At 38.6% G+C, this 24,709-nt stretch overlaps 2 protein-coding genes across 5 annotated transcripts in view; one reads left to right on the top strand and one right to left on the bottom strand.

Moving 5' to 3' along the window:
- Nufip2 (nuclear FMR1 interacting protein 2) overlaps window positions 1–16,544 on the top strand; it is a 32,860-nt gene extending 16,316 nt beyond the window's left edge. Inside the window, exons 3-5 of one of the 3 annotated variants that reach the window (XR_010055244.1) lie at window positions 4,434–4,466; window positions 5,089–5,188; window positions 7,988–8,183. Coding sequence is in view for 2 of the 3 variants with exons in the window: in XM_003750867.6 (XP_003750915.2) it covers window positions 4,434–4,466; window positions 7,988–8,040 (86 nt within the window). In the remaining variant the exon portion in view is untranslated. 3 annotated transcript variants of the gene reach the window in all.
- A 641-nt stretch (window positions 16,545–17,185) lies between these two features.
- Cryba1 (crystallin, beta A1) lies at window positions 17,186–23,741 on the bottom strand. Of its 2 annotated transcripts, NM_013056.1 has the most exons (6): window positions 23,503–23,538; window positions 21,742–21,806; window positions 20,754–20,872; window positions 19,417–19,558; window positions 17,946–18,088; window positions 17,186–17,462 (listed from the first exon to the last, which is right to left on the bottom strand). In NM_013056.1, exons 1-6 carry the CDS (start codon window positions 23,531–23,533, stop codon window positions 17,315–17,317), a joined length of 648 nt encoding a protein of 215 aa, NP_037188.1. In that variant the 5' UTR covers window positions 23,534–23,538; the 3' UTR covers window positions 17,186–17,314. The 2 variants fall into 2 exon arrangements, with proteins under 2 accessions (NP_037188.1, XP_017452534.1); XM_017597045.3 differs by lacking the exons at window positions 17,186–17,462; window positions 19,417–19,558 and having other exon boundaries at window positions 17,962–18,088; window positions 23,503–23,741.
- Window positions 23,742–24,709: the final 968 nt, after the last annotated feature.

Raw genomic sequence — 24,709 nt, forward strand, 5'->3', positions numbered from 1 at the left:
CACATTTGGTGTAGTTCTAGTTGTTTTCTTCAATTAGAAACTTTGATTTAGAAGGTCTAAAATCTATCCTCAGCTTTATCCACTCCCCCGACACAATTTCTTTACTGTGAAGGAGTATAGCACTAATTTGAAAGTGTAGTTCTTCATTTTCTCTTGAAGTACCTACCGTAGACTAAAGTACTTGGCTTATTTATGAGAGAGAACTACTTATCAGGAAGAAGCTTTTCTTTGTAGAGGCAAAGGATATATTTCAGTTGGTAGAATTACCTAGCACCACATAATCAAAGTATTAGTGATATAGGCATATAACTGCATTTAGGAAGTAGAAGAACTGAATCCTATACATAGAGTATGAGGCCAGCTTGCAATACAAGAGACCTCTTCCTCAAATACCCATAGGTGAAGGAAAAAAGCACAAGCATGTAATACAAGATTCTAAATGTCAGGAAGCTACAAATAAATGGAGAATTTTAGTAGAGATAAGATAATTTCCAGTATAGAAGAATAAATACAACAGCCTGTATTATGGAACATTTAAACTGGATTTTGATGGATGGAATCTTGCTTGTTTGTTTGCAGAAAGGGTCTTATTATGTTTGTTGCCTTGGTCTTTAGACCAGGCTGGCCTAAAACTCAGAGATCCACCTGCTTGCCTCCTGAGTGCCACCACACCCGATGGTCTTTTAAAAAGTTTTGCTTATGTATATGTATACTTGTGCATATAGGGATCTATGGAGGCCATAAGAGGGTATCAGATCCCAGTGGAACTAGACTTACAGTTGTGAGCTGCTATGTGGGTGCTGGGAATTGAATTTGGGACCTCTGGAAGAGCAGCCAGTGCCAAGCCATTCAATCCGTCCGTGTTTTTATTTAAGTACACTGTAGCTGTCTTCAGACACACCAGAAGAGGGCATCGGATCTCTTTTTTTTTTTTTTTTTGGTTCTTTTTTTTCGGAGCTGGGGACCGAACCCAGGGCCTTGCGCTTCCTAGGTAAGCGCTCTACCACTGAGCTAAATCCCCAACCCCGGCATCGGATCTCTTTACAGATGGTTGTGAGCCACCATGTGGTTGCTGGGAATTGAACTCAGGACCTCTGGAAGAATAGTCGGGTGCTCTTAACCACTGAGCCATCTTTCGAGCCCTTGTTTTTATTTTTTTTTGAAGATTTATTTATTTATTTATTTTGTATATGAGTACACTGTAGCTGTCTTCTGACACACCAGAAGAGGGCATCGGATTCCATTACAGATGGTTGTGAGCCACCATGTGGTTGCTGGGATTTGAACTCAGGACCTCTGGAAGAGCAGTCGGTGCTCTTAACCGCTGAGCCATCTCTCCAGTCCCCTTGTTTTTATTTTTTAATGTGAATGTGATTGTTGAATTTTGTGTGGATTTGGGAAATTACCAATTCCAGACCAGCAGTTAGTTACATTATAACTCAGACTTGCAAGAACTGGAGCCAGGTCAAAATTAGGCAGACAAAAATGCAGGGCCTGGTATGGTAGTAGGTAGTACAGGCCTGTATGTACTTCAATCTGTTTGAGAGGCTAAGGCAATGGATTACAAACTCAAGGGTCACCTAGGTAATTCATTCAGAATATGTCTGGAAACAAAAGGAGGAATATATATATGAATATATATATACCTTGCCTAATATACAAGACTCATGTTTAATCCCCAATGCAGAAAAAAGAAAAGAATAAGAACAGTGGGGGAAAATACATGTATAGGGACAATAAAAGGCTTTAAAGTAAAGTGGTCAGATTTCTAATGATAAACTATAAAAATTCACTATAATTGTAGAATATGATTATCGGCCTGCTTGATGATAAATGCCTGTAATCCCACCACTTGGGAGATAGGGGCAGAGGTTCAAAGTCATTTTGGAGTCCAAGCTACATGTCTCAGCATCAAATGAGAGAATGGATAGAGAATGGCTTCCATCTAATAGCTACGAACACAGATAAGGCCCACTCAGATTTTGGCTTCTAAGTAAGTAGTACGTTTGCCATTAAGAGAAAAGAATGAAGACTCCCTAGAGAAATGACTAAGAAGGTGACTGTCTCTTATTCAGAAAAAAGAGCACTGCTCAAAGGATAATGGTTATGCCGAAAGCCATGGGATAAGGCTAGAGAGATGGCTTTTGTAGCATGCAATTGATGGCACCCTTGTCTGAGGTCTTGAAGATCTGCAGGCATACATATAATTAAAAATTAAATAAATTTTGAAAGCAAGCTATGGAGTACTCAACTGTTACGTCCCTGACACTCCAAATTACTTTGTACTTGTTTGATGCATGCAGAAGCAGGAGAATCTGAGTTGGAGCCAGTCTGGTCTACAGAGACCAGTAAGTACTGCCAGAGGCTACACAGAGAAACCCTGTCTCAAAAACTAAAGATGAGGGTTGGGGATTTAGCTCAGTGGTAGAGTGCTTGCTAGGGCCCTGGGTTTGGTCGCCAGCTTGGGGGGGGGTGTGTGTGTGTGAAAAAGTTAAAAGAGAGGGAGAGAAGGAACAGATGAATATCCTAGTGAAATAGACTTTTCTGGGCTGTAGAGATGGCTTTATCAGTTAATAGCACTGACTGCTCTTCCAGAGGTTCAGTTCTCTGCAACCTCATGGTGCCTCACAACCATCTATAATGGAATCCAATGCCCTCTTCTGGAGTGAGTTAAAAAGTACTCAAATACATTAAATAGTGTTAAGTAAATCTTTTTTAAAATGACAGCTCATTGTTGACTTAGAACCATGTTCAGCTAGATGAATTAATATGGCACTAATTTGTAGGTAGTAGGCTTTATTTTTCTGGTAACTAAATAGAAAGAAGATAGATTAAAATATCCCGAAAGTGGTACTCGCTTTTAATCCTAGCTCTTGGGAGACAGAGTTAGATGGATCTCTTGTTTGAATCCTGCCTGTTCTACAGAGTTTAGAACAGTCTGGGTTACACAAAGGACCCCCCCCCCCCAAAAAAAAAAAGCACCCCATAAACACTAAAAATATCCCAGGTAGAGAAATGCAAAGGTCTTCTTCCTCTTGTATTTATAGAGTAAATTATCAATCTATTCAAAATAAACGTGAAAATAACCTTTGGGGATCTGCAGACTTTGGAAGTTGGGTATAAGGTTACAGTTGTTTTATAAAATTGACAAGGAAGACTGGTGTAGTGGCTTAAATTTGTAGTGTCAGCTCTTGGGAGACCGAGAGGATTGTCTGAAGTTCAGAGGTGTATAACATGACATGTTAGTGACACCCTGTCTACAGATAAACATGGCTTTACTACTGACACTCAGGAAGCAAAGGCTGTCTTGAGTTCGAGGCTAGTTTGAATGTGTCAACTTAGAGGCCCCTCAGAGTTACATAGTGAAACACTGCCTCAGTACTTAATTTAAAGATAAATTTCATTAAAAAGAAACTTAGCATTTTTTGAGTGTGTTTATGCATGCCTCTATTGGGAGACTAGTTCAAGGCTACCCTGGTCTATAAAGTCCGGAAAACCTAGGGCTACACAAAGAAGAAATTTCTCATTTTTGTGCTCTAACAAGTCCTATATAAATAAACTATACATAGTAAATAGTAAGTGGAGTGGTTAGAAGGTCCAGTTCTAGAGTGCAAATTAACTTTTTTGGTATGGGCACTATTAGAAAAGTACTATTCTGTTTTTCATTCCTTTTTCCCAATAGTTTTCATCTCTATTTTTAGGGACTAACTCTTAGGGTTTTTTTTTTTTTTTTTAAAGATTTATTTATTTATTTTGTATATGAGTACACTGTAGCTGTCTTCAGACACACCAGAAGAGGGCATCGGATTCCATTACGGGTGGTTGTGAGCCACCATGTGGTTGCTGGGATTTGAACTCAGGACCTTTGGAAGAGCATTCGGTGCTCTTAACCACTGAGCCACCTCTCCAGCCCACTCTTAGGGTTTTATATTATAAGTATTATAAGCTATGTATGGTCTTACTCATTTAGATGTCCACTGTAAAGCTTTATGTAGTGGGGTAATAGGTGAGAAATAACATTAAATATGTGCAGACTTTCGCATATCTTTGCTATTTGTAAACACAGAATCTTGTCATTTTCACATAATTGGCTTTTAGTGTGTGTGCATGTGTGTGGCGCTCAATGAACAGCCAGCATTCTTCTACCATGAAGGTCTTAGAAATTAAACTTGACATTAGACTTGGTAGGAGGCAATCCTGCCAGCCCAATTTTTTTTTTTTAAATAATAAGCATGTACATAGCCTAGATGCTGCTTAAAAGTTATTTCAAACTTTTAGTGCCTTGTGTTGCATACTATAAGTCAGCTCTACCTTTATCCCAGCAGTAGTCAGTCTAGGTCTTTCAGATGTAAGGGAGTAAAGCATAGCAATATTATAAGGAATAAAAGCAGAATTTTGTACAGCGTTCATTAAAATATTTTTTTCTCTTACAGAAATGGAATCTATATGGAATTTGCAGAAGCAAGGTAAGAATGGTTTGCTACTTGAAATGTTAATACTAATAAAAAATAGTGACATTTGTTTTAGTGAGAATAATTGGAATTCTGACCTATACGAATGAACAGGCTTTATATTTTGTATTAAATTAACAACTTGTCAAAAGAAAAGATAGTTGCCATACCAAGACTGCTAAAGAATGACCTGTAATCCTATCTCTTTGAAAGCCAGAGCTTGAAATTTAAGGCTATCATGGGCTATAGTTTTGCAGGGAAAATGGAAACTCTGCCTTTCAAAATAGTTTAGTTTTGGTTTTTTTTTTTTTTTTTTTTTCTTTTCTAAAAAGGTTTTGTGTAGATCTGGGTGGCCTTGAATTTACATAAATCCAACTGCTGCCTTCCAAGTGCCGGGGTTAGGCATGTGCTACTATGGCTGTAGAGGCGTGAAGGGTTTTATTTTATACTTAGTGGTAGAGCTCATGGTTAATACACAAAAGGCCTTGGGTATGATCCCCAGTACAGCCCAAGTGCCTTCCTGTGTCTTCCAAATACAAATGTTTTTGAGGAAATCAATATAAATGTCTAACCATTCTGCCTGTTTGTATAGTAAACAAAAGGATACCCTAAGGACTAAAATATTTTCCTATTTTAGGATAATATACAGAAACATCTAGACTGTATGTTCTCTGGAATGGTGTTTGGAAATAAGAATAGCAGATTCACTTTTCCTCCCATAACCCAAGATTGAAAAAGTAGGACTGGGTATACAATTTACATGTTGTCTTTGATTGCTCTCAAGTTCCTAATTACATAAATAACCTGTTTGGTTTGTGTAGTGGAATGTGTATGTGTATGTTTTCAAGGCTGACCATTTGGTACTAGATAAACAATTGGGTGCTTTTCTGGGGAAGACTTTCTCAGTTCTCATGTGTTATTTCATTGCCTGTAGTTCTCTGTGTTGCATTGAAGTACCTGGACTTGCTCATTCACTTCAGCATGTTTATTGTCTTCCTTGTTTATTTAGCTCATATCTATGCAGTCATGTTGGTGAGACTTACTGTGTATAGCTTCTGACATTACTAGGAGAGGATTTCTCTAATGGTCTTTGTGTGTTACAAAGAAGTTTCTTTTATGTGGGGGAGAGCTACACTTCACTTGTCCATATAGGAACAAATATTATATAGAGTATAGTTAGGGTTATGCTGGATTAGTAAAGTGGTGATTTTATACACACACACACACACACACACCCAAGATCCATGATTTTACTACCCATAGGTATTTGGCTAGGTTTCCAGTACCAGGAATGATTTCCCTTTTGTTGAGTGGGTCTTAAGTCTCATTACAGACTTGTTAGTTATGTCAAGGTATGTGTGCCATTGTTACATCCTTAAGGTTATCATTGCTAGTTGTTGTGGTTTATAGGTTGATAGCCAAGGATCAAGTTTTTTGTTTAGTACAGCCATGGCTTAAAGATAATTAGCAAACACTTAAGAATTGCTTCTTTAGGGGCTGGGGATTTAGCTCAGTGGTAGAGTGCTTACCTAGGAAGCGCAAGGCCCTGGCAAGGCCCTGGGTTCGGTCCCCAGCTCTGAAAAAAAGAACCAAAAAAAAAAAATTGCTTCTTTATACATTTCAAATCAAAGAGACTACAAAATGAGTTCTGCAAACTTGATCCACCAAATTGAGAAATGCAACATTGTAAAATGGTTAGTGACTGTAAGGATGAGCATTGTCTTCATGGCAGATTGTCTTTGGAGTTCTAGAAATGATATTTTTGTATTGTCTTGTTAAGTGAGCCAGGTCAATTCTTTGTGGGCCCCCCCCCCCCAGAGCTGGGGACCGAACCCAGGGCCTTGAGCTTCCTAGGCAAGCGCTCTACCACTGAGCTAAATCCCCAACCCCTTCTTTGTGGTTTTGATTTGCTTTTTTTGAGACAGGTTTCTCTGTAGTTGTGGCTGTCTTGGAATTCCATCAATAGACCAGGTTGGCCTGCCTCAGTTGGGAATTAAAGTGTGAGCTACCACTATCTGGTTTAAGCTAGGTTAATTCTTAAACTGGGATAGCTTGAGAACTTAAGTGTTGTTGTTGGATCTCTTCCTTTCTGTTAAGTAATGATTGGAAGGTTTGCATGCTCATCTTGAGGGATGGAAGAATCTAAGACCTTATGCGTATGAGGAAATTACTCTTTTATCTTTGTGTAGGTTTTGGCTGTCTTGAAACTTACTATGTACACCAAGCTGTCATTGAACTCAGAGATCCACCTGCCTCTGCCTCCCAAAGTGTTGGAATTAAACATGTGCTCCTCCACCACCTGGCTTCCTGGTTTTCCTATTTACTAAAGCATACTAACTTTTTAAAAGTTAATAGCCAACCTGGACTATATATTGCAACAACCCCAGCACTTCTTGGAAATAATGTAGAACAAAAAATACTGTCTCTACTGATACTGTGTTTAGTGTCACACACCTTTAATCCTGGTAGAGTCGGGCTGTTTTCTGAGATCAAGGCTAGCGAGGCTATAATCCTCATCATCTTTACTGGTTAGATGCTTTAGCAGGTAAAGGTGCCTACTGCAAAACTTGAAAATGAGAATTTAACTTCCAAAACCCATATCAATCAAGGTGGTCAGAAGAGAATTCTCAAAAAAGTTGTCCCTTGCCCTTTGTATGTGCCATGTCTGTCATACACATGAACATAGCCAAACATAAGTAAATATAAATGTAAATATAAAATAAACATAGCCAAACATAAGTAAATATAAATGTAAATATAAAATAAAATTGTAATTATCTCCAGAAGGGAGCACAAACTATGACTGGACAAAGGCCTTTTATATTCTAGGCATGTGCTCTGTATCTTGGGTCCTACATTTATGTTTGCTGAAGATAGAGATAATATTGTGGGGAATAAAGAGTAATTGAGTGATTAGGGATAAGCTAGTTATTGTATGATGATGTTGATTATTACCATGAAATATTTGGTGTTAGATTTTATTTGAGCCAGCCATTCCTTGTCAACCATCCCACTGTAGTTAAAATAAATTTAGACTTTAGGCTAGGGCATGAGAACACATGTAGCACCTGGCACAGGAGTTCAGTCAAGGTCAGCTACCATAGCAGGTTTTCAGAACTTTAAAAACAAAAAATTCCTTGCTAAACAAAATAAGCCCAAGAATTTCTCTATTAAATTGTTTTATGACTTGAGCTTCTTTCTCCTTGCTTTTATATTTGCTACTTTTGTAATCAAGTGAATTGTAAGGAAAACTCCTTATGAAATGAACTTAAACATGGTTAGTCTCTAGAGGTTGAAGCCCTTACTGGGTGTTAGAGGACATTATTGTTGGGAATTTATTGGGAATGCTGAATGGCCACATTTTGGGTTGAGAAACTAGATCACACTTGGATAATACCAAAAAGAAAATGGCTTTTAAATTTATTTTAATCAGAAGTGTCTTCAATTTAAATGATTGCTTGGGATTTGTTTCTGGGCTAATTGAAGGATTTGTTTTGAATTTGTTTAATTAGTTTACTTTTTCACTTTGCCTCTAGATCCCAAAAGGATAATCACTTACAATGAAGCCATGGATAGTCCAGATCAATGAAGGACCAGACTGCCTATTTGTAACCTTTGTGCAGCATTAGAGCCACCGTTCATGTGGGACACAAGGCTTTCATGCTCCTAGATCTTCAACGCAGCAGAGGAACCATAAGTAGAATCACAGGATAATATATACAAATATATATATATACATATATATATATATATAGTTATTTAAAAAAAAGGCAACTGAGAGTAATTAGACTTCTTAAGGAATCAAATTTATTTCAAGAGACTACACATGGTTATTTAATCTCCGGTACCGAATAGTCTTTTTCTTTATTATTTTGTTAGTTTTTGTTTTTAAGTGTGAATGCAAGTGATTAATGAATACAGACTTAACAAGCGTGGTTCTAAAGTTCCTGCTGTCATCTACTTGGGCAACAAATGACCCACTGGAAAGGCAAATCCACTTACTTCTAGGTATCTGTACCTTGTTCTGTGACTAAAGTGATACACTAATCACGGGGAACCCAGAATGATTCAACATTTTCCCCTACTCCGCCCTTGATCTTTTAGTTTTATTTTGAGCCCTGCGAGAATGCTGGATAAATGCCTTGAAGTTTGCAGGGGTGTTTTTTGTTGTTTGTTTTTTGTTTTGTTTTTTTTTTTAATCCAATGATTTGCATGTCTTGCCAAGAGTTGTGCAGCCTCTGGGGTGTTGGGGAAATAGTTCCTTTCCTTTTATTTTTTGTGGGGTGGGGACAGGGGGAGGGCATTGAAGTTTTACAATCCTGGAATAGTTTGTGGGTACATAGTTAACTTACTTTGGTTACATGTTTGACTTTTAACAGCTGAAGAATCTAAGAGTGTCATTCAAGGAAAAGTTGCAGAACGAGTAATTGGCTGATAATTACCCATTGTAATTGTGTAACTGGGAGCAAAAATCCATTCTGCTTTTCTGCTGTAGGTGCTCAGACTTGCTCTCTGTCACTAACACTAAGTGCGTACTCTTCTTGTTTTTCATCAACCATTTAAGAGAAACTTATGTACCTTTCTGTAAATTCTTTTAATTTCAGTTTCTCAGCAAAATCTAAAAAGGAAAAAAAAATTCATGAAAACCGTCTTTTTTTAGCCAGTGAGGAGGTAATAAACACTGCTTATATATGTAGAAGGTGTGTTTTCAGGCAAATTCTACTTCTCAGCTTACATATTTCTAATTATATCTTAATATATTTTATCATTAGAGCAAGATTGGGCTTGGGGTTTTTTTTGTTTGTTTGTTTGTTTGTTTGTTTGGGTTTTGTTTTTGTTTTTTAATAATGTGAAATTCTGAAAATTTTGGGCAGAAAGAGGCATTAGCCCTGTCTTATCATCGCATTATCATCCTGTTGTGCTGCGGCTTGTGTATAGCATGCTAAAACGTGTGTGTGTGTGTGTGTGTGTGTGTGCTTGTGTATAGCATGCTAAAACGTGTGTGTGTGTGTGTGTGTGTGTGTGTGTGAGAGAGAGAGAGAGAGAGAGAGAGAGAGAGAGAGAGAGAGAGAGAGAACGAACGAACGAACTAAGGGTCCAATTTAAGACTGGGTGAGTTAGTGGCATAATTACAAGTTCTGGCCTGATGTAGCATCATATCACACACAACAGAGAAATTAATGTATCCATGTATGTCAAATGCAAGTTAAACTAGCAGGGCATTTACAGAGTTGCAGTCTAACAAAGGCAAACTGGATCCCTTGGACACTTTGAGGGGGTTGGGGGTGGGGACAAAGTAGTTACTTTTTATTCTTGTTTTATAAGAAATGTCCAGTTTTGAGTGATTGTAGTATGGATGGATTTTCTGGTTTTGTTAATTATTTCAGGTTTTTAACAAATGTTCATGAAAGAACCTATTTGATTTACTGCAGAGAAAAATACTTTTTAGTCTGGATTTCTGCCCTACTTAGATTTTTTTTTTAAAGTATAAGCATGGATTGCCAATTCCACTTGATGTAAACAAAACTTTTTATACATAATATATAATAACTTATTGTATCAGTCCAGGTTCAGAAACTTGTGGTAGGCCAGTTTCAGATAGTTTCATTTCACCTGTAAACTGTATCACTTTTACTGATATTGTAATTTTCAAATGTATAATATGTTTACAGATGTGCCCTGCATTTAGTAGCTTTGTTCCTATTTTTCTTTTTTTTTTTTTTTTTTTTTTTTCCTTTTTGGTTGAGTCTCCTGCCTGCCAAAAGCTAGGATGCTTCAGGCCCCTGTACATCAGTGAGGCATCCTTGAGCTTTAAAGCACTGAGCAAACTGGAAAATGCAACACGCCACATACTGAACTGAAAAGTCTGTGTTTTGTGTTCCTTTTTTTTTTTTAATTTTTAATAAAAATTTTCAAAAAGTTAAAAAAATTTTGATTAAAGAAAAACGAGGCTCCAGTTTGTTTTATAGGTTTTAAAGTTCTGCCGTGTGTTTAATTGCCTTGTGTGACCACTTGTCGCCTTAGGGCTGAATCCTTACCCCACTTTTTTTAAGTGTCCGTTTTGCTTGCCTGGAATTTTAAAGTTGGTCTGTTGCACAAATCACAAAAACAAAAGAACAAAAAAATACTTCCTAGGTTTATGGCATACAAGGTTGAATGAACATACTTAAAATGAAAAAAAAAATCCAGTTTCCTGAATTGGGATTTTAACTTAGAAGTAATACTTAGTACCTTTAAAGGCCTTCACTTTCATAATTCTTTTCCATAACTTTCAGGCTGCGGTGCAGAGAAGCTAAAGAGAATGTACCCTTTCTCTGTCCAAGGGTTGAGAATCTCACTTCCTCTAAATGAGACAATGCAACATTTCACTTTGATTTCTCCACTGAAATTTTCTTGATAATGTGGTTAGAGGTGTGTGTATACACACACACACACACACACACACACACACACACACACACACACACACACAGTAGTTAGAAATGTCTCTTAAACTTTCTGGGATCCCTAATGGTCCATCATATTAACTGTCAGTATTTTTTGGACATTGGGTTAATGGACTTAGTTGCCTCAGTACAAGCAGGACTTTGGGACAGATATCTTTTGTGCTGTTTGATACTTGTCTCAATCTTTCTCCTTAGGTCCTCACACAATTCCTTACAGAGCACTTATTAAAAAAATGTCTTACGAGTTCATCTGTTTTCTGATTATTTTTTTGTGTGTAAGCTTCTAAAGAAACATCAGCTGTGATTAATTTAGCACATTTAAATAACAGTATGTTGTCGGTATAAAGAATTTTCCTTCAACTCAGAGTATTAGTACTGTAGCATAAACCAAATACAGTCTAGAGGGGATTTTTAACATCCCTCCATTTAAAAGACTGAAAAAGATACGTGTGTGTGGATGTATGTATGTTGGGGTGCTTGTATGTTGGGGAAAGATGAAGATACTAAGAATTAGTAAATGAATGTGTAAGACATATTAGTATTCAGAGAATGAAACTTGTATTTATTTTGTGCCATTTGTTTTCATTACACGGAATAAAGTCGGGTGGTTTAAATCCTTCAAGGGTAGTACTAGAAAAATGGCACTAAGGATGAAATCATGGCCTATTTTTTTAATAGCTAAGAAACTAATTATGGGTGATGATTTCCTTTTCAGTTTGTCTTGTAGTTTTTACGTCACCACTCAATTTTGTGTAAAAGTCTTGAATAATCTTCCTTCCCCACAAAAGACAGGGTGTATTTATCTTTTCTCTATTCGTCCTCATTTCAACAGCCTGAAGTTAATTGCATAGTGTTTCTGCTAACCTTAGTAATGAACCTTCACATCAATAAAGTTTTTATGGTGTCTATCTAGCCTGCCCTCTGCTTCCTAGGAGGGGATAGCCAATATCTTAAAAATTTTGTAGTGATACCTTTTTTCCCCTGTCCTCAATCTGCTTTCCTAGTTACCACTCTGAATCTGCAAAAGAAAAATAAAAACCAGTGCTGTAATTTTTTTTCAAGTGACAGTTTTTAGAGAAAATAAGGTAAATCTTGAACTGATAGGCAGTTGTTTCTTCACAAAATAGGACACATCAACAGTAGTTGCACACTTGGCTGTTAGACTTGTTGCCAGCCTTCACCAAAAGCATTCTTTTTTTGGGGGGGGGGGTTAAGGTTAAGGACATGTGATATGAACTTGCACCAGATGGGCACATGCAAGGAAATTGAAGACCTGGCGCAGTTTAAAAACCTGTCTGTATGTGGTGATGGTGATGATGAGGTTTCTCTCAAGTTACTTAGTGTGCTAATTGCTAAGGATTTTATGCCACTTGACCATATTTTCAAATGATACAATTCCTTTTATATATTAACCAGTCAAACTAGTATAGTGTAGTGGACCAGATATGTGAAGAATTATTTCTGTAAGACCTGTTGATGTATGCCTGCCAGAGTGGTTTTTGATAGGACTGTATTAGAAAAGGATGGGATTTACTTCCCCAGTCTCCTAGAAGAAAGCACAGGACGAGTAAAAGCATAAGTAGCTGCTTAAAGATGGCCAGAAGAACATAAGGCCTGAACGCCATTACTGATTTCCCTTCAAAAGTATTGATATATTTCTGTGTTGAGGAAGGTGGGCTTCTGCTGTGGGTATCTTAAAATGCTTATGAACACCTAGATATAGATATGTGAGTTGCAAGACCATTCTGTAGGTATAAAAAAAGATAAATTATCAACTCCACTCAAGGACTGATCTACTCACCAAGTTTTAAGAGAGATCTTGAGGCAATTATTAGATGCCAGCAGTAGTGAGTTTTACCCAGCAGTAGTGAGTTTTTCGTTCTCCGTAAGATGCCCAGCAAAGCAGCAGTAGTGTATTATACTATTGTATTATGAGGACTCAGATATGGACTGAAACTCAAAAGACACCCTAAGCTGTAGTAGGGTTGCTGGTTCAAACATTTCCTATTTAGAAAATTTTGTTCTGTCCAGAGTTCTGAAGCCATTTTTTAACATGTAGGTGTCTGTTTGAATTTTTGTTTTGTTGGGGAGGGGGAAGATAACCGGTTTCACAGTGTAGTCTTGGGTAGCCTGAAGCTTGCTCTATATACTAGGCTGGCCTCAAACTCAGATCTGCCTGCCTCTGCCTCCAGAGTGCTGGGGTTACCACCAAACCTGGCAATGTATTTTAACAGCCTTATTTGAAATAGTTACAAATGTTTCCCCTAGTTGAATTTTGCTTTCATTGTAGTCATTTTAATCTACAGACCAAACAACTTAGATCAACATTACAATAGCTTTCTATTTAGACCCCTTTCCTCAGGTGCTAAACAAAGGCTCCAAAATGAATACTGCTTTAGTAACATCTCTTATTCCTAAAATGCATATTTCTTTTACTAATTGTAAAGATTTGGTGTTAACAAAATGGTTTTAATATGTAAATATGAACGAATACCTTAAGTTCTTCTTGTCTATTAAGTCTGTTTGCATTTATCTTTTGTAGATAATTTTTCACAATCTTTAATACATTTCATTAGGTATTGCATCTTTAGAATGAAAACAACTGTTTTGTCTTAGATTACGCCTGCTGCTGCTGCTGCTGCTGCTGCTGCTGCTGCTGCTGCTGCTGCTGCTGCTGCTGCTGCTGCTATGGGAAACTGAAAATCAAGAATGTGATGCACTTTTTAACATTACTATATACCATAGGTTGCTTTAATACCTTTTTTTGGTAGCACAGCCACTAACAAAAGTGAACAGAGTTTATTATTCTCTTCAGGAGTGAGTCAGTAAAGTAGTCTGTAGTTTGTGTTGACTTATGAAGGGGACAGTAACTTAGGAAATAAATTTTTGGTTAATATTATATTTTGGCCTTAAAGTGTCTTCTACTACTGAAAATAGTTATAGCTTTGTTTCTATTATTCCCTCTGCTTCAAAAAGACTTGGGAAGAATTAGAGGAAATCATTTCATTTGTTTTTAGTTCTCAGTAAGCTGCGTTTTGTTTTTTGTTTGTTACAATTTTATCAGAGAAGTAATGTTGCCCTGCACCTATCATATTTAGTTTAGTTAACAAGCTCCCAACTATTCTACTTCTCTAGTATATGTTCAAAGGTAAAATATAAGAATGCTACTTGACAAAGTAAAATATCTTCGCAAGCACATACTCAAACATGAAGGAGAAAAAACCCAAAAGTATAGAGGAAGGACACCAAATGAGGTGGAGGAATATGAGAATGATGTGTGGTCCAAAGCTATCTGGTTATATTTTGATGTTGCCAATATTACAGAGCCAAAATTTTAATTTGCTTACTTAATATATTTGTTGGCCAGAGATCTATTTTTATATCAGTGTGCCTTGCATGTATATTAACTTTGGAAAGGCCATGTATTAATGCCTGAAATGTTGATGGTTCTTACCACCTCACTGATTTTTATGCAGTTGAAATGTTCATTCTATTGCCCAACTGGTGCTCTCTGTTTAAAGTTATAGATCTTGTCAAACTGGAACTCTTTTATAAACTGGGGAAGTGACTTGCTTTTTCACTTATTTTTTTTCCCTCCGTTTTTAGTCAGTTAGTGGCTGCTCTGTAGTGGGAAATAGTAAAAAAGGTTCTTCACTACCTACCCCCACCCTCAACACCACCTTCAAGTAATGTGATAGTATCGTTTCTTTGTGTGCTTTGAAAAAATTTCAGCTTGCTGTCTCCTTTAGTGTTATAAAAGGTATTATTAAAAGCATTGTTTGCAAAAAATACAGGAAATGATGGCTGTCCACGTTAATTTGGGATTCTTTGTGAGCTTTATTCCAAGTTACTGGCTCATTCCAACAGATTTTATTGTTGAAGCACCTTGCTTAGGGATTTTAAATATTCATGTCTACAACACTTGTCTCAAAATAATAAACTGTGCAATTCTTGTCATTAAAAAAAAAAAAAACAAAGACAGATCTGAACTCTCCCTAATGTGACTTGTTAGTTTCTGTATTTCCTGCCAGTGTAAATGTGAAAAGCTTTGCTTGCATTACGTTTTAGAAATGCATTTTGCACACTCAGTTTGCCGAAGCTCCGTGAAAGGTTAGATTTAAGTAGATGAATAAAGCTATGCACATGTTCTGAAAGTTTAATCTGTGTGTCATTACCAAAAGTAATCTGTCATTATTTTGCTGTTCGTAGCTTTACCATCTTTGGAAACATGGTTCAAAGTTATAATTCTGGGCTAGCTCATCAGTGGAACTAAAGGGAGGAAAACTGGCAACCACTGAATAAAGTTCAGCTGAAGTGAGAGCTTAACCTGTCTGTATCTGTTAAAGGGCTTTTCTTCAAACAGGGCAGTTGTATCAGCTTTATAAACCATTGGATCCAATGCGCTTCTCAGTGAAATTTTGAATATTTATGAAAAAGAAATGGAAAGTCATTCAAACTAAAATGAAGGAAAGACCTTTGCCATATGAAGCTCGGACAATTTTATGTCTTAAAGCTGGTTTAAAGGTAGGGTAGCATTTTATTAACCTTTATTGCTTTAACATGAATTTGATTAACTGGATAGTTTGAAATTAAAGTCATTCAGTTTAAAAGTCAAAACACAATTGTTTTAAAGATATTTTAAAAAGCCCAAGCTGATGTGAGTGAGTTGAGAAGTTGGGCATGTTTGGTTAATTCACTGCAGTTGCATGTACTGAGTAGTTTCACTTACATGAGGTGTGCACTTACAAGGTTGTGTAGATCTGCTGGCCAGATGTTGTCATTCATCTTATAACAGGAACTTTGGTGATTTCCTTAGGACATTCATAGATGAGTTAAGTAGAAGACATTACCAATGGTGTTTTCCCCAGGCTCCCAGATATAAGATATATTTCATTTTATAGCTTTGGCTATCTAAAAGAGGGTTACTTCACTTTCATCTTGTTGACTTTGAAAAGACAGCAAATTCTGTTTGTTCATAGTGATGATTATAACAAAACCTAGTAGAGTTTCAAAATGTGGTCAGTGATGCATAATCTTAAAAACAAAGGCAGTAGCAAACAGCTTGGATGGATTTTGAATATCTGTTAGTAGTTGATTACATCTGTAATCCTGGCAACCAGAAGGCTCAAGCAAGAGGATTGTGAGTTCAAAGCCAGATTGGCCTGCATGGCAACAACATAGTAAATGTATTGGAGAACTAAAGTAATCTATTGTGTGCAGACATTTATTCATGAACTGGGTTGCCTTTTAATTTTGGAAAAGGATAATTAGTACATTACAGTTCTGTTAGAAGATGTTGGCCCTTTCCTGCTGAAATTTTTTTCAATACCTGTTTTGCCCAGTTTAAAAAATAATAAAAGTAGGTCTTTTCTAGATAGAAGAACAGTGACCAGAAATTTACTGTTTTGCTAAATAACTAACTGCTTAGGTATTTACTAAAGCCGTTGCTGATGTTATGAATTCCAAGGAAGTGTCAGTTACATGATCTTCCTTTATTAATGTCTTACTTAATGTTCAGTGTTTTAAAAATACAAAATTACACTCTACAACCATACTCAGATTTACTTATTTTATCAGAAAAACTTGAGATTTGTAGATCAAATAAGACAATAAGTGTACATTGTTGAATAAAAAAAATTTAAAAGTTTTTGAGGTGTTTGTGTTATTTTTGTGTGTACTTTAAATTTTAAATTCCTTTCTGAAAATTTAGGTAGGATTTGTGGCTTTTAACTATTTTCCAAATGTTATTTGTTGCAAAGAGCTTCAGTCTTAAAGATAACTGATTATTGTCTCTTTTCTTGAGACAGGGTCTCATACTATAACTCTGGTTGTCCTGGAACTCACTGTATATAGACCAGGCTGGCCTCAATCAAACTCAGATCTACCTGCATCTGCCTCCCCCCATTGCTGGGATTAAAAGTTTATGCCATGTTCTTACTCCTCTCTTGCTCTCTGTTCTCTTTTCTTCCCTGCTCTTCCCCTTGTCCCTCTTGCTCTCCATCTCTCCCCACCTTCCCTCCACATGCCCATGGCCAGCTTTACCTCTTTTCTACTCTTCCCTCCCCCCCCCCCCCCCCCCAGAGCTGGGGACCGAACCCAGGGCCTTGCGCTTGCTAGGCAAGCGCTCTACCACTGAGCTAAATCCCCAACCCCGCACAGTCAGTGTTCTTAACCATTGAGCCATCTTTCCAGCCCCAAAATAATCTTTAAAAAAAAAGTGAAGCCCCCTCTACCCCAAAAGCCACAAAAGAGATTTGTACAAAGTATTTGAATCAGTCTCTAAGGCACTTTTTTTTTTAAATGACATTTATTGTGGATTTTAGTGCTAACATTTGGATGCAGTGTCTGGGCAGAACATAAAATTCTATAATGCTTAGTAAGTTTGCATGCTTGAGGAATTTTGAATCTTTGACTCTACTATTGTTGTATTCGGCGAATTGATTGGATCTGAGAAGTCTGAGCATGAGTTCCCCACTCTCTCCAGTGTTTGTAGTCTCCTCCGTGATGGTCACATTCCAAGATATACTGATAACCACGATATCCAGGATACTGGTAGCAAACCCAACTATAAAAGTCAAAGTACATTACATTTTAAATCTGGTAAGAACATAAACCCCAGAACCAAAGTCCTCTCAATGTCATGTCATTAGTAGGTCCCAACTGATAGACGATTAGCCTTATGAAAAAATGAAGGGGACTGGAGAGATGGTTCAGTGATTTAGAGCACTAACTGCTCTTCCAGAGGCCCTGAGTTCAATACTCAGCAACCACATCACAATCATCTATAATGTGATTCAGTGCCCTCTTCTGGTATATCTAAAGAGGTTACAGCGTACTTAATATGTAAAATAAATAGAAAAGAAATAGAGGTGTCAGAGTAACCGCTTCTACAGATATCCAGTTGAGGAAGATAGAGTAAGTGGTAGCTGGAGCAAAGCATTTCAGATCAGTGTCAGTTTGCCAGTGTATGGCATCTAGTAAACCATGACCCCCGATGTCTTAATATTTACAATCTTTGAAGTGTGCTTCAATCTTATTTTGTACTTACGCTCCACACTGTATCTTCATGGAACCCACTTCATTGTTGAACCAACCCATGGCTTGTAAGGAAGGGTAGTCATCACAGATCTCCCACTGGCGTCCAATAAAGTTCTCTTTCTCAAAGATGGTGATCTTAGACTCTTTATGATTCTATAATCCAGAAGTTTAAAGACGTTAGTAGTATAGTTATTCTAGCTTAACAAGTTAGTATTAAACTCATTTTCTGGCATAATGTCATTGTTGGATTAACAGGGATTTATAAGAGAAAATCCAGCTGGGCAGTTCATGCTACACACCTTTAATCCCAAACAGAGATAGTTAGAACTTTTGAGTTGGAGGTAGAGAACTAAACCTAAGAATCATTAGAACATATTTGATAAGTTTCTAGCCCAGGCAAGTGTCACTCCCAAAGTCAGAACCATTTTCAACTCTTAAAGATCTAATGGTTGGTTGGTTTCTGCATAAACATTTTTACTCAAAAGTTGCTGGGTACCCTAGACTGTCATGGGGCCACCATGTTGGAGGGGGAACATGGTGATTTAGTACTGAAGAAGGTAGTTCCTGCACACCTTATTCCTGAAGTAAAATATTTGTGGACAACTGGCTGTGAGCTGCTGTATATGTTCTTAGATCTCGATATCTGCCACTATTCCTTTTGTTTGCCTTGCTCTACCTCACCGCAGCTCCAGATTCAGTCTACTCAAACCATGAGCTAGCCCTTTAAGTCAGGTACTCTTGTCAACAATGAGTAAATGGCAATACAAATAAGGTTTTTCAAAATTAGAAAAAAAAGACCAAGTTTGGCCAGTTCAGTCCTAAATGAGAGCTTAGTGGAAAACTGGACTTTATTAAGGAACTGAAAGGAATGATGAATTGTTCCCTAAGTTTCGGGAAGAAATTACTTATTTTAAATGTGGACAAATAGTGCAAAAAATATTTCGTAATGGTTAAGCAGTTTATATGATCTCGGAAACAGAAATAGATGCTTCTCTATTTGCAAATAGTATAATTCACAAAAAAAATTACATCATTTTAAAAGATAGAGTTAAGTTTTAAGACTTAATTTAGAATGCAACCTAATTGTTGAACAATACCTGATCTTAAAATTTTACATATGAATGTAGCGAAGTGATATTGGAAGACCTTCCTATACAGTACTTAGTGAAGTTGTACTTAAACATTAACCTGGTTCTTCAGTGGAACCTAAACACACTCCAATTTAGCTGGCCATAAATTTACTTTCTAGTACATGTAAGTAGTTTCTCACTCATCCTTTAACTAACAATTTGATCTTGAGTATGTGCTTCCTGCCCCAGTAAGAAGAGCCTCTTTTTTTAGCATAAGGTGGAATATCAAGTGGTAGATTGGAAAGGCATCCTTCATTCTTTACTTTCATCCTAGTACATTCAACACAAATACCAGTCTGACCTCATCCTTACCCCACCCCAATGCAAGAGAAGTGGAAATTTCAGACTCACAGCAGAACAGATGGGTCGGAAGGACATGAGACGCTCAATATGATAGGCATTGCTCCCACTCCAGGCATCCCATCGAGGGTATTCTCCTCTCTCCAGGATGAACTGTTGCCCACAGAAGCTGGTGTGCTCATAACCAATCCAGCTGCCAAAAATAAGTAGTGGCTGTTCATGGTGCTCAAAACCTATATGGCCTTAAGGAGAAGGCCTCTTTTGTTTTGAGTACTTATAGTGGGATAAAATACCAGGACTATCACTAGTGAACACTCATGAACAGGTTTTGAAATATATTTTGAACATAACCACTGAAGATAGAGGGCCCCTAGTAATGTGTATTAACAAAGCTCTATTTCCATTTTAGTGATACCCCCCCCCCATCTGAAGTTTCAGATTGATGATCCAGTGACCATTTCTATGGCTCCAGAGCTTATAAGTCTCTTCCTAAGAGCAATAACATGATGGGACTGGGTATCTGTACTTGTTTCTTTTCTTTTTAAGATCTATTATGTGTGCAGTTTTCTGCCTGTATGTATCTTTGCATACCAGAAGAGGGCATCGTATTTCATTATAGGTGGTTATGAGTCATCATGTGGTTGCTGGGAACTGAATTCAGGACGTCTGGAAGAGCAACCTGCACTCTTAACCTCTGAACCACCTCTCCAGTTCCTCTCTTTGTTTATTAGTTTGAAGGTTCTTCCTCTTGCTGTTCATACTTCACCTTCTTAGTGGAGCATCCTAAATTAACAACCTAGTCTTTTTTTTTTTTTAATTATTTACTTTATTTATAGATGGTTGTGAGCCACCATGTGGTTGCTGGGAATTGAACTCAGGACCTCTGGAAAAGCAGTCAGTGCTCTTAATCACTAAGCCATCTCTCCAGCCCCATTGTTTCTTTTAGTAGAGCAGTGGTGGTTCACATCTTTAACCCCAGCACTTTGGGGGCAGAAGCAGGAGGATCTATGTGTTTGAGGCCAGCCTGGTCTTTGGAGAGAGTTCTGGGACGGCCAGGGTTACACAAAGAAATCCTGTCTCGAAAAGTGAAAAAGATTTTCTCCTTTCCCTATTTTATGCGGGGAAGAAAAACAAGTAACTTATAGACTACAAAAGCATACATACAATTACTGTCCTGCCTCATTGCAGGTCTGCTAGGGGTGTGAACATCACCCCTAGCTTTGAGTTACTTAATTGGGCATGTAGTGATCTTTAGAAAAATAAAACACCTCTCTCTAAGAAATGATTGGCATCTGGGGAGCATCTTCCTAGATCCTTACTCAAATGGTACCATGTCTAACGAGATCTATCTGAAAAGGTCCTGAAGCTCTGTTGGTACTCATACTCACGCGCCACACTCCACCTTAAGTGACCGGACATTATCAAAACTACGTTCAGAGACATTTGGGCAGGAGCTGGTGAACTCCATCCTCTTGCCCTGGAAGTTCTCCTGATCATAGATGGTTATCTGAATGGGATTGAATGAGACAAAGAAGAGAACCAGGTACAGCAGTAAGAATAGGGGTATAAGTTAAGACCATCTGTTTATCCTGTGATTTCATCACTAGCTATAACCCAGGCTACCCGATAAGGTCTCTTCCAGTGTAGTCAGGGCAAAAAGGGGTTCAAGTTGATACCAGTGCTCAGTGGACATTAACATGTTCAGGCTAAGTTTATGATGGAAATAGTGTTCCAGGGACAACACAGAATTCAATTCATAGATCAAGGCCTTGTGAACTCTGATTTCACCAACTGTCCTGTTCCTATGTGACCCAGAGGTCAGGATTTTGGGACTTCTGGAAGCACCTTGTGGATTTTTTTTTTTTATTTGCTTCTAAGGCATTAAGGGAGGATTGTGATGAATTTTTCATCCTTTCAACTAGAACCTGGATCCTGATTTGACAAGCTCCCCAAACTGTGAACTTGGGTCAGAGTTGACAACTGAGGAAAGGATTAAGTATTAGGGGAGTAGTGACAGACCTGGGATCTGCCACTTCAGCTCATAACCAAATCCAACATCAGATTGAGAAGAGGGGCCTGCATCCCATGACTTTGGGAGACCTAATGGCAAGATAGAATTGGCCTAGGAAACAAGCATCATCATCTATCCATCATGGACCTCCAGAGTCACCCATCAGGAAAACTGCCTTTCAACAGTGTCTAGGTGTCAGATTGACCCTCCTACAGAACTGTTTTGGTTTGGGTTTTTTTTTTTTTTTTTGGTTTTGGGACGGGCACTATCTCAAGAATAAGTACAGCCTGGAAGCTACTGTGTGCCAGTACCTCAGCCCTGCCCTGTTGGATCCTTTCATTTTCTATGTGGTTGGCTCAGCTTACCTTCCATGGCCCCATGGACCCTGGCATAGGGTTGGTCTGAGCCATCTTGGTGGTTGGAAGAGTTTCTGGAAGAGAGGATACATACCAGTGATGTGACTAAGATAGATCTCTTTAGCCATATCACAGGAGTAATGAGGAAAAGAGGCTTACAGTCCCAGATTTTTGGTTGAGATCCTGCCTCTGGGGCTACTATCAAAACCTCAGGTTTTCTATCAACAAACCTTTTACACACAGTCACTATAAAGATTAGAAAAGTAGGGGTTGGGGATTTAACTCAGTGGTAGAGCGCTTGCCTACCAAGCACAAAGCCCCGGGTTCGGTCCTCAGCTCCGAAAAAAAGAAAAAAAAGAAAAGAAAAGTAATACAGATAAAGAACTGTGAAAGCATATGGTACTCTTGATAAATATCCCTTCTGTCCTCTTGCTTGCCTGCATCTCCCTGGCAACTGTCTAGACTCCGTGTCTCTAGTCATTCAGTCAGCAGGGTCAGAATTTTCCACCTCACCTGTCACTGATGAAAATGCAGCCTGTACTCCAACCCTTTGTGTCTTCCCAGGACCCAAACTGACCAATTCTGCATATCCATGCCGCCATCTCCTCTCTCATAGACCTAGATTTTTGGCCTTGCTGCCTCAAGACCCTTCTGCCTTTTCCAGCCTGCAGAGTTTGACTTCTCCCTCACTTTTCAGCATTCATCATAGTACTCATCTATATCACTACTGAATATACACTGGGTCAGCATCTCCATAGCAGGGCTGGACATTCCTGTGTGACTGATACAGGCTCATGCTAAAGCTGTGGTGAGATGGGGCAGAGAGTAATTTGAAGTTAATGCCTGCTATTTGAAATAGTAGGTAGGAGGATTGCAAGTTCAAGACCTAGTTGGATCACTTAGACTCTGTCTCAAATTAATAAGTAAGGGCTGTGAGTTCCAGGCTCACTAGGGCTACAGAGTGAAACTCAAAAAAGGAGGGGGAGGTGTGGTTGGGAATATAGCTCAGTACTAGAGTGCTTGCTCAACATGGGTGTGAACCCTCAGATTCAATTCCTAGTACTGTGTAGATCTCTGTGAGTTCAAGGCCAGTCTGGTATACAGAATGACTTTCAGGCTGCCAGGGCTACACAGGGAAACCCTGTCTTGAAAAGCCAATGGCTTACTCGATGTCAGACCCTGCATTGCTTGAATAATATCAAGTCAGCACAAGTCAAATACCATCACTACCCCATTTTATGTATGAGGATCAACAGCGATAGAAGTTAAGCACTGGGGTTGGGGATTTAGCTCAGCGGTAGAGCCCTTGCCTAGCAAGCACAAGGCCCTGGGTTCGGTCCCCAGCTCCGAAAAAAAAAAAGAAGTTAAGCACTTATCATTAGCGGTCCAATGAGGAGAAGGGTGAAGGAAGGAAAGGGAGAAAGAAGACTGGCAGATGCATATCAGGTTTGTAGACCCAGAATCAACATGGAGGATTCTACTCGGGCATCAAGCCCAGGAGCTAATGCATGAAAATTTTGGTATTTCTATGTGGAGCTTCCAAATAAGCAGCATCTCTTCCTTGCTACACCCATCCTGTGTCCAATAACCTGCTGATGCCCAGTCTTGATTTCTAAGAATGTAGTTATTGCAAAAGCAACTACTAAAGCTGTCCCCCACTTTCTCTTTCTCCCACAGGTTCTAACCTCTAGGCAGGATACAACTGGTTCTTCCTCTGCATCTGTCTGTCAAGGAAAGGAAAGATAAAGGCACTGTCAAGGTCTTACTCACCCAGCTCCCGCTGCACAGTCTGGGTCTCCATCTGGTGCAGCTTCCTCTCCGGATCCCCTCTTTATAGTCCTGCAGAGTATGGCCAGCAGCTCTGTCAGCACTCTCTTTCCCCCTCTCTCTTTGTTTCTCCTGATCCCCAGAGCTTTAGTGGCTCAGCCTACTGGGGGAGGTGTCCCTCAGAGCTTTGTTTAGGGTTCCAGAAGTGCAGAGGCCCTTCTGTTGGGCAGGGCTGGCTGCCTAGGGAGATCTTCTCAGAGCGGCTGGGAACTAAGGACAGAAGTGTTCTATAGTGAATGCTTGGCCCTATCCTGTTTGACAGTCTTGAAAGATTCTATAAAACACATCAGAATCATCGAAATGGACCATATGTATGTGTACACACACACACACACACACACACACACACACACACACACAGAGAGACAGACAGACAGACAGACAGACAGACAGAGAGACAGAGAGAGACAGAGACAGAGAGAGACAGAGACAGAGAAAAACCAAGAGTTTTGGGGCAAGCCTTTGATCCCAGCACTCAGGAGGCAGAGGCAGTTGGATCTCTATGATTTCAGGCCCTGCTTGGTCTATATATTAAGTTCCTTAACAGCCCAGGCTATATAGTGAGACTCTGTTTCAAAAACAATAAAACAAAACACCTAAAATAAATAAGTGAAAGTATTTTTATAAAACTGAGCCTTTTTGAGAAAACATAAATCTTCTCAAAGCTCTTTACTCTATTATTCTATACACAGCTGGATAGGAACGAAGTTCAATTACAGTCGACATGTAGACCCGAATCTCACTTTGTATTATTAAATTAAATATTCACTTTAATACTGTAGTTCACTTTTAAAATTTTGGGGGCTGGAGAGATGGCTCAGTCGTTAAGAGCACTGACTGCTCTTCCTAGAGGTCCTGAGCTCAATTCCCAGCAACCACATGGTGGCTCACAACCATCTGTAATGGGATCCGATGCCCTCTTCTGGTGTGTCTGCGGACAGCTACAGTGTACTTATATATAATAAATGAATAAATCTTTAAAAAAAGGGGGGCTAATAACCTGGACAATTTTTTTGATATCACTTTGTGTGTATGTGTATTTAGTGTGTGTGTGTGTGTGTGTGTGTGTGTGTGTGTCCCTGCACGTGCACGCAAGCGTGCGCGTGGTCAGAGAACATCTTGTTTGTGAGAGTCAGTTCTCTCCTTCTAC

The sequence above is a fragment of the Rattus norvegicus genome, chromosome 10 (genome assembly GCF_036323735.1).
Source record: "Rattus norvegicus strain BN/NHsdMcwi chromosome 10, GRCr8, whole genome shotgun sequence".
NCBI lineage: Eukaryota > Metazoa > Chordata > Mammalia > Rodentia > Muridae > Rattus > Rattus norvegicus.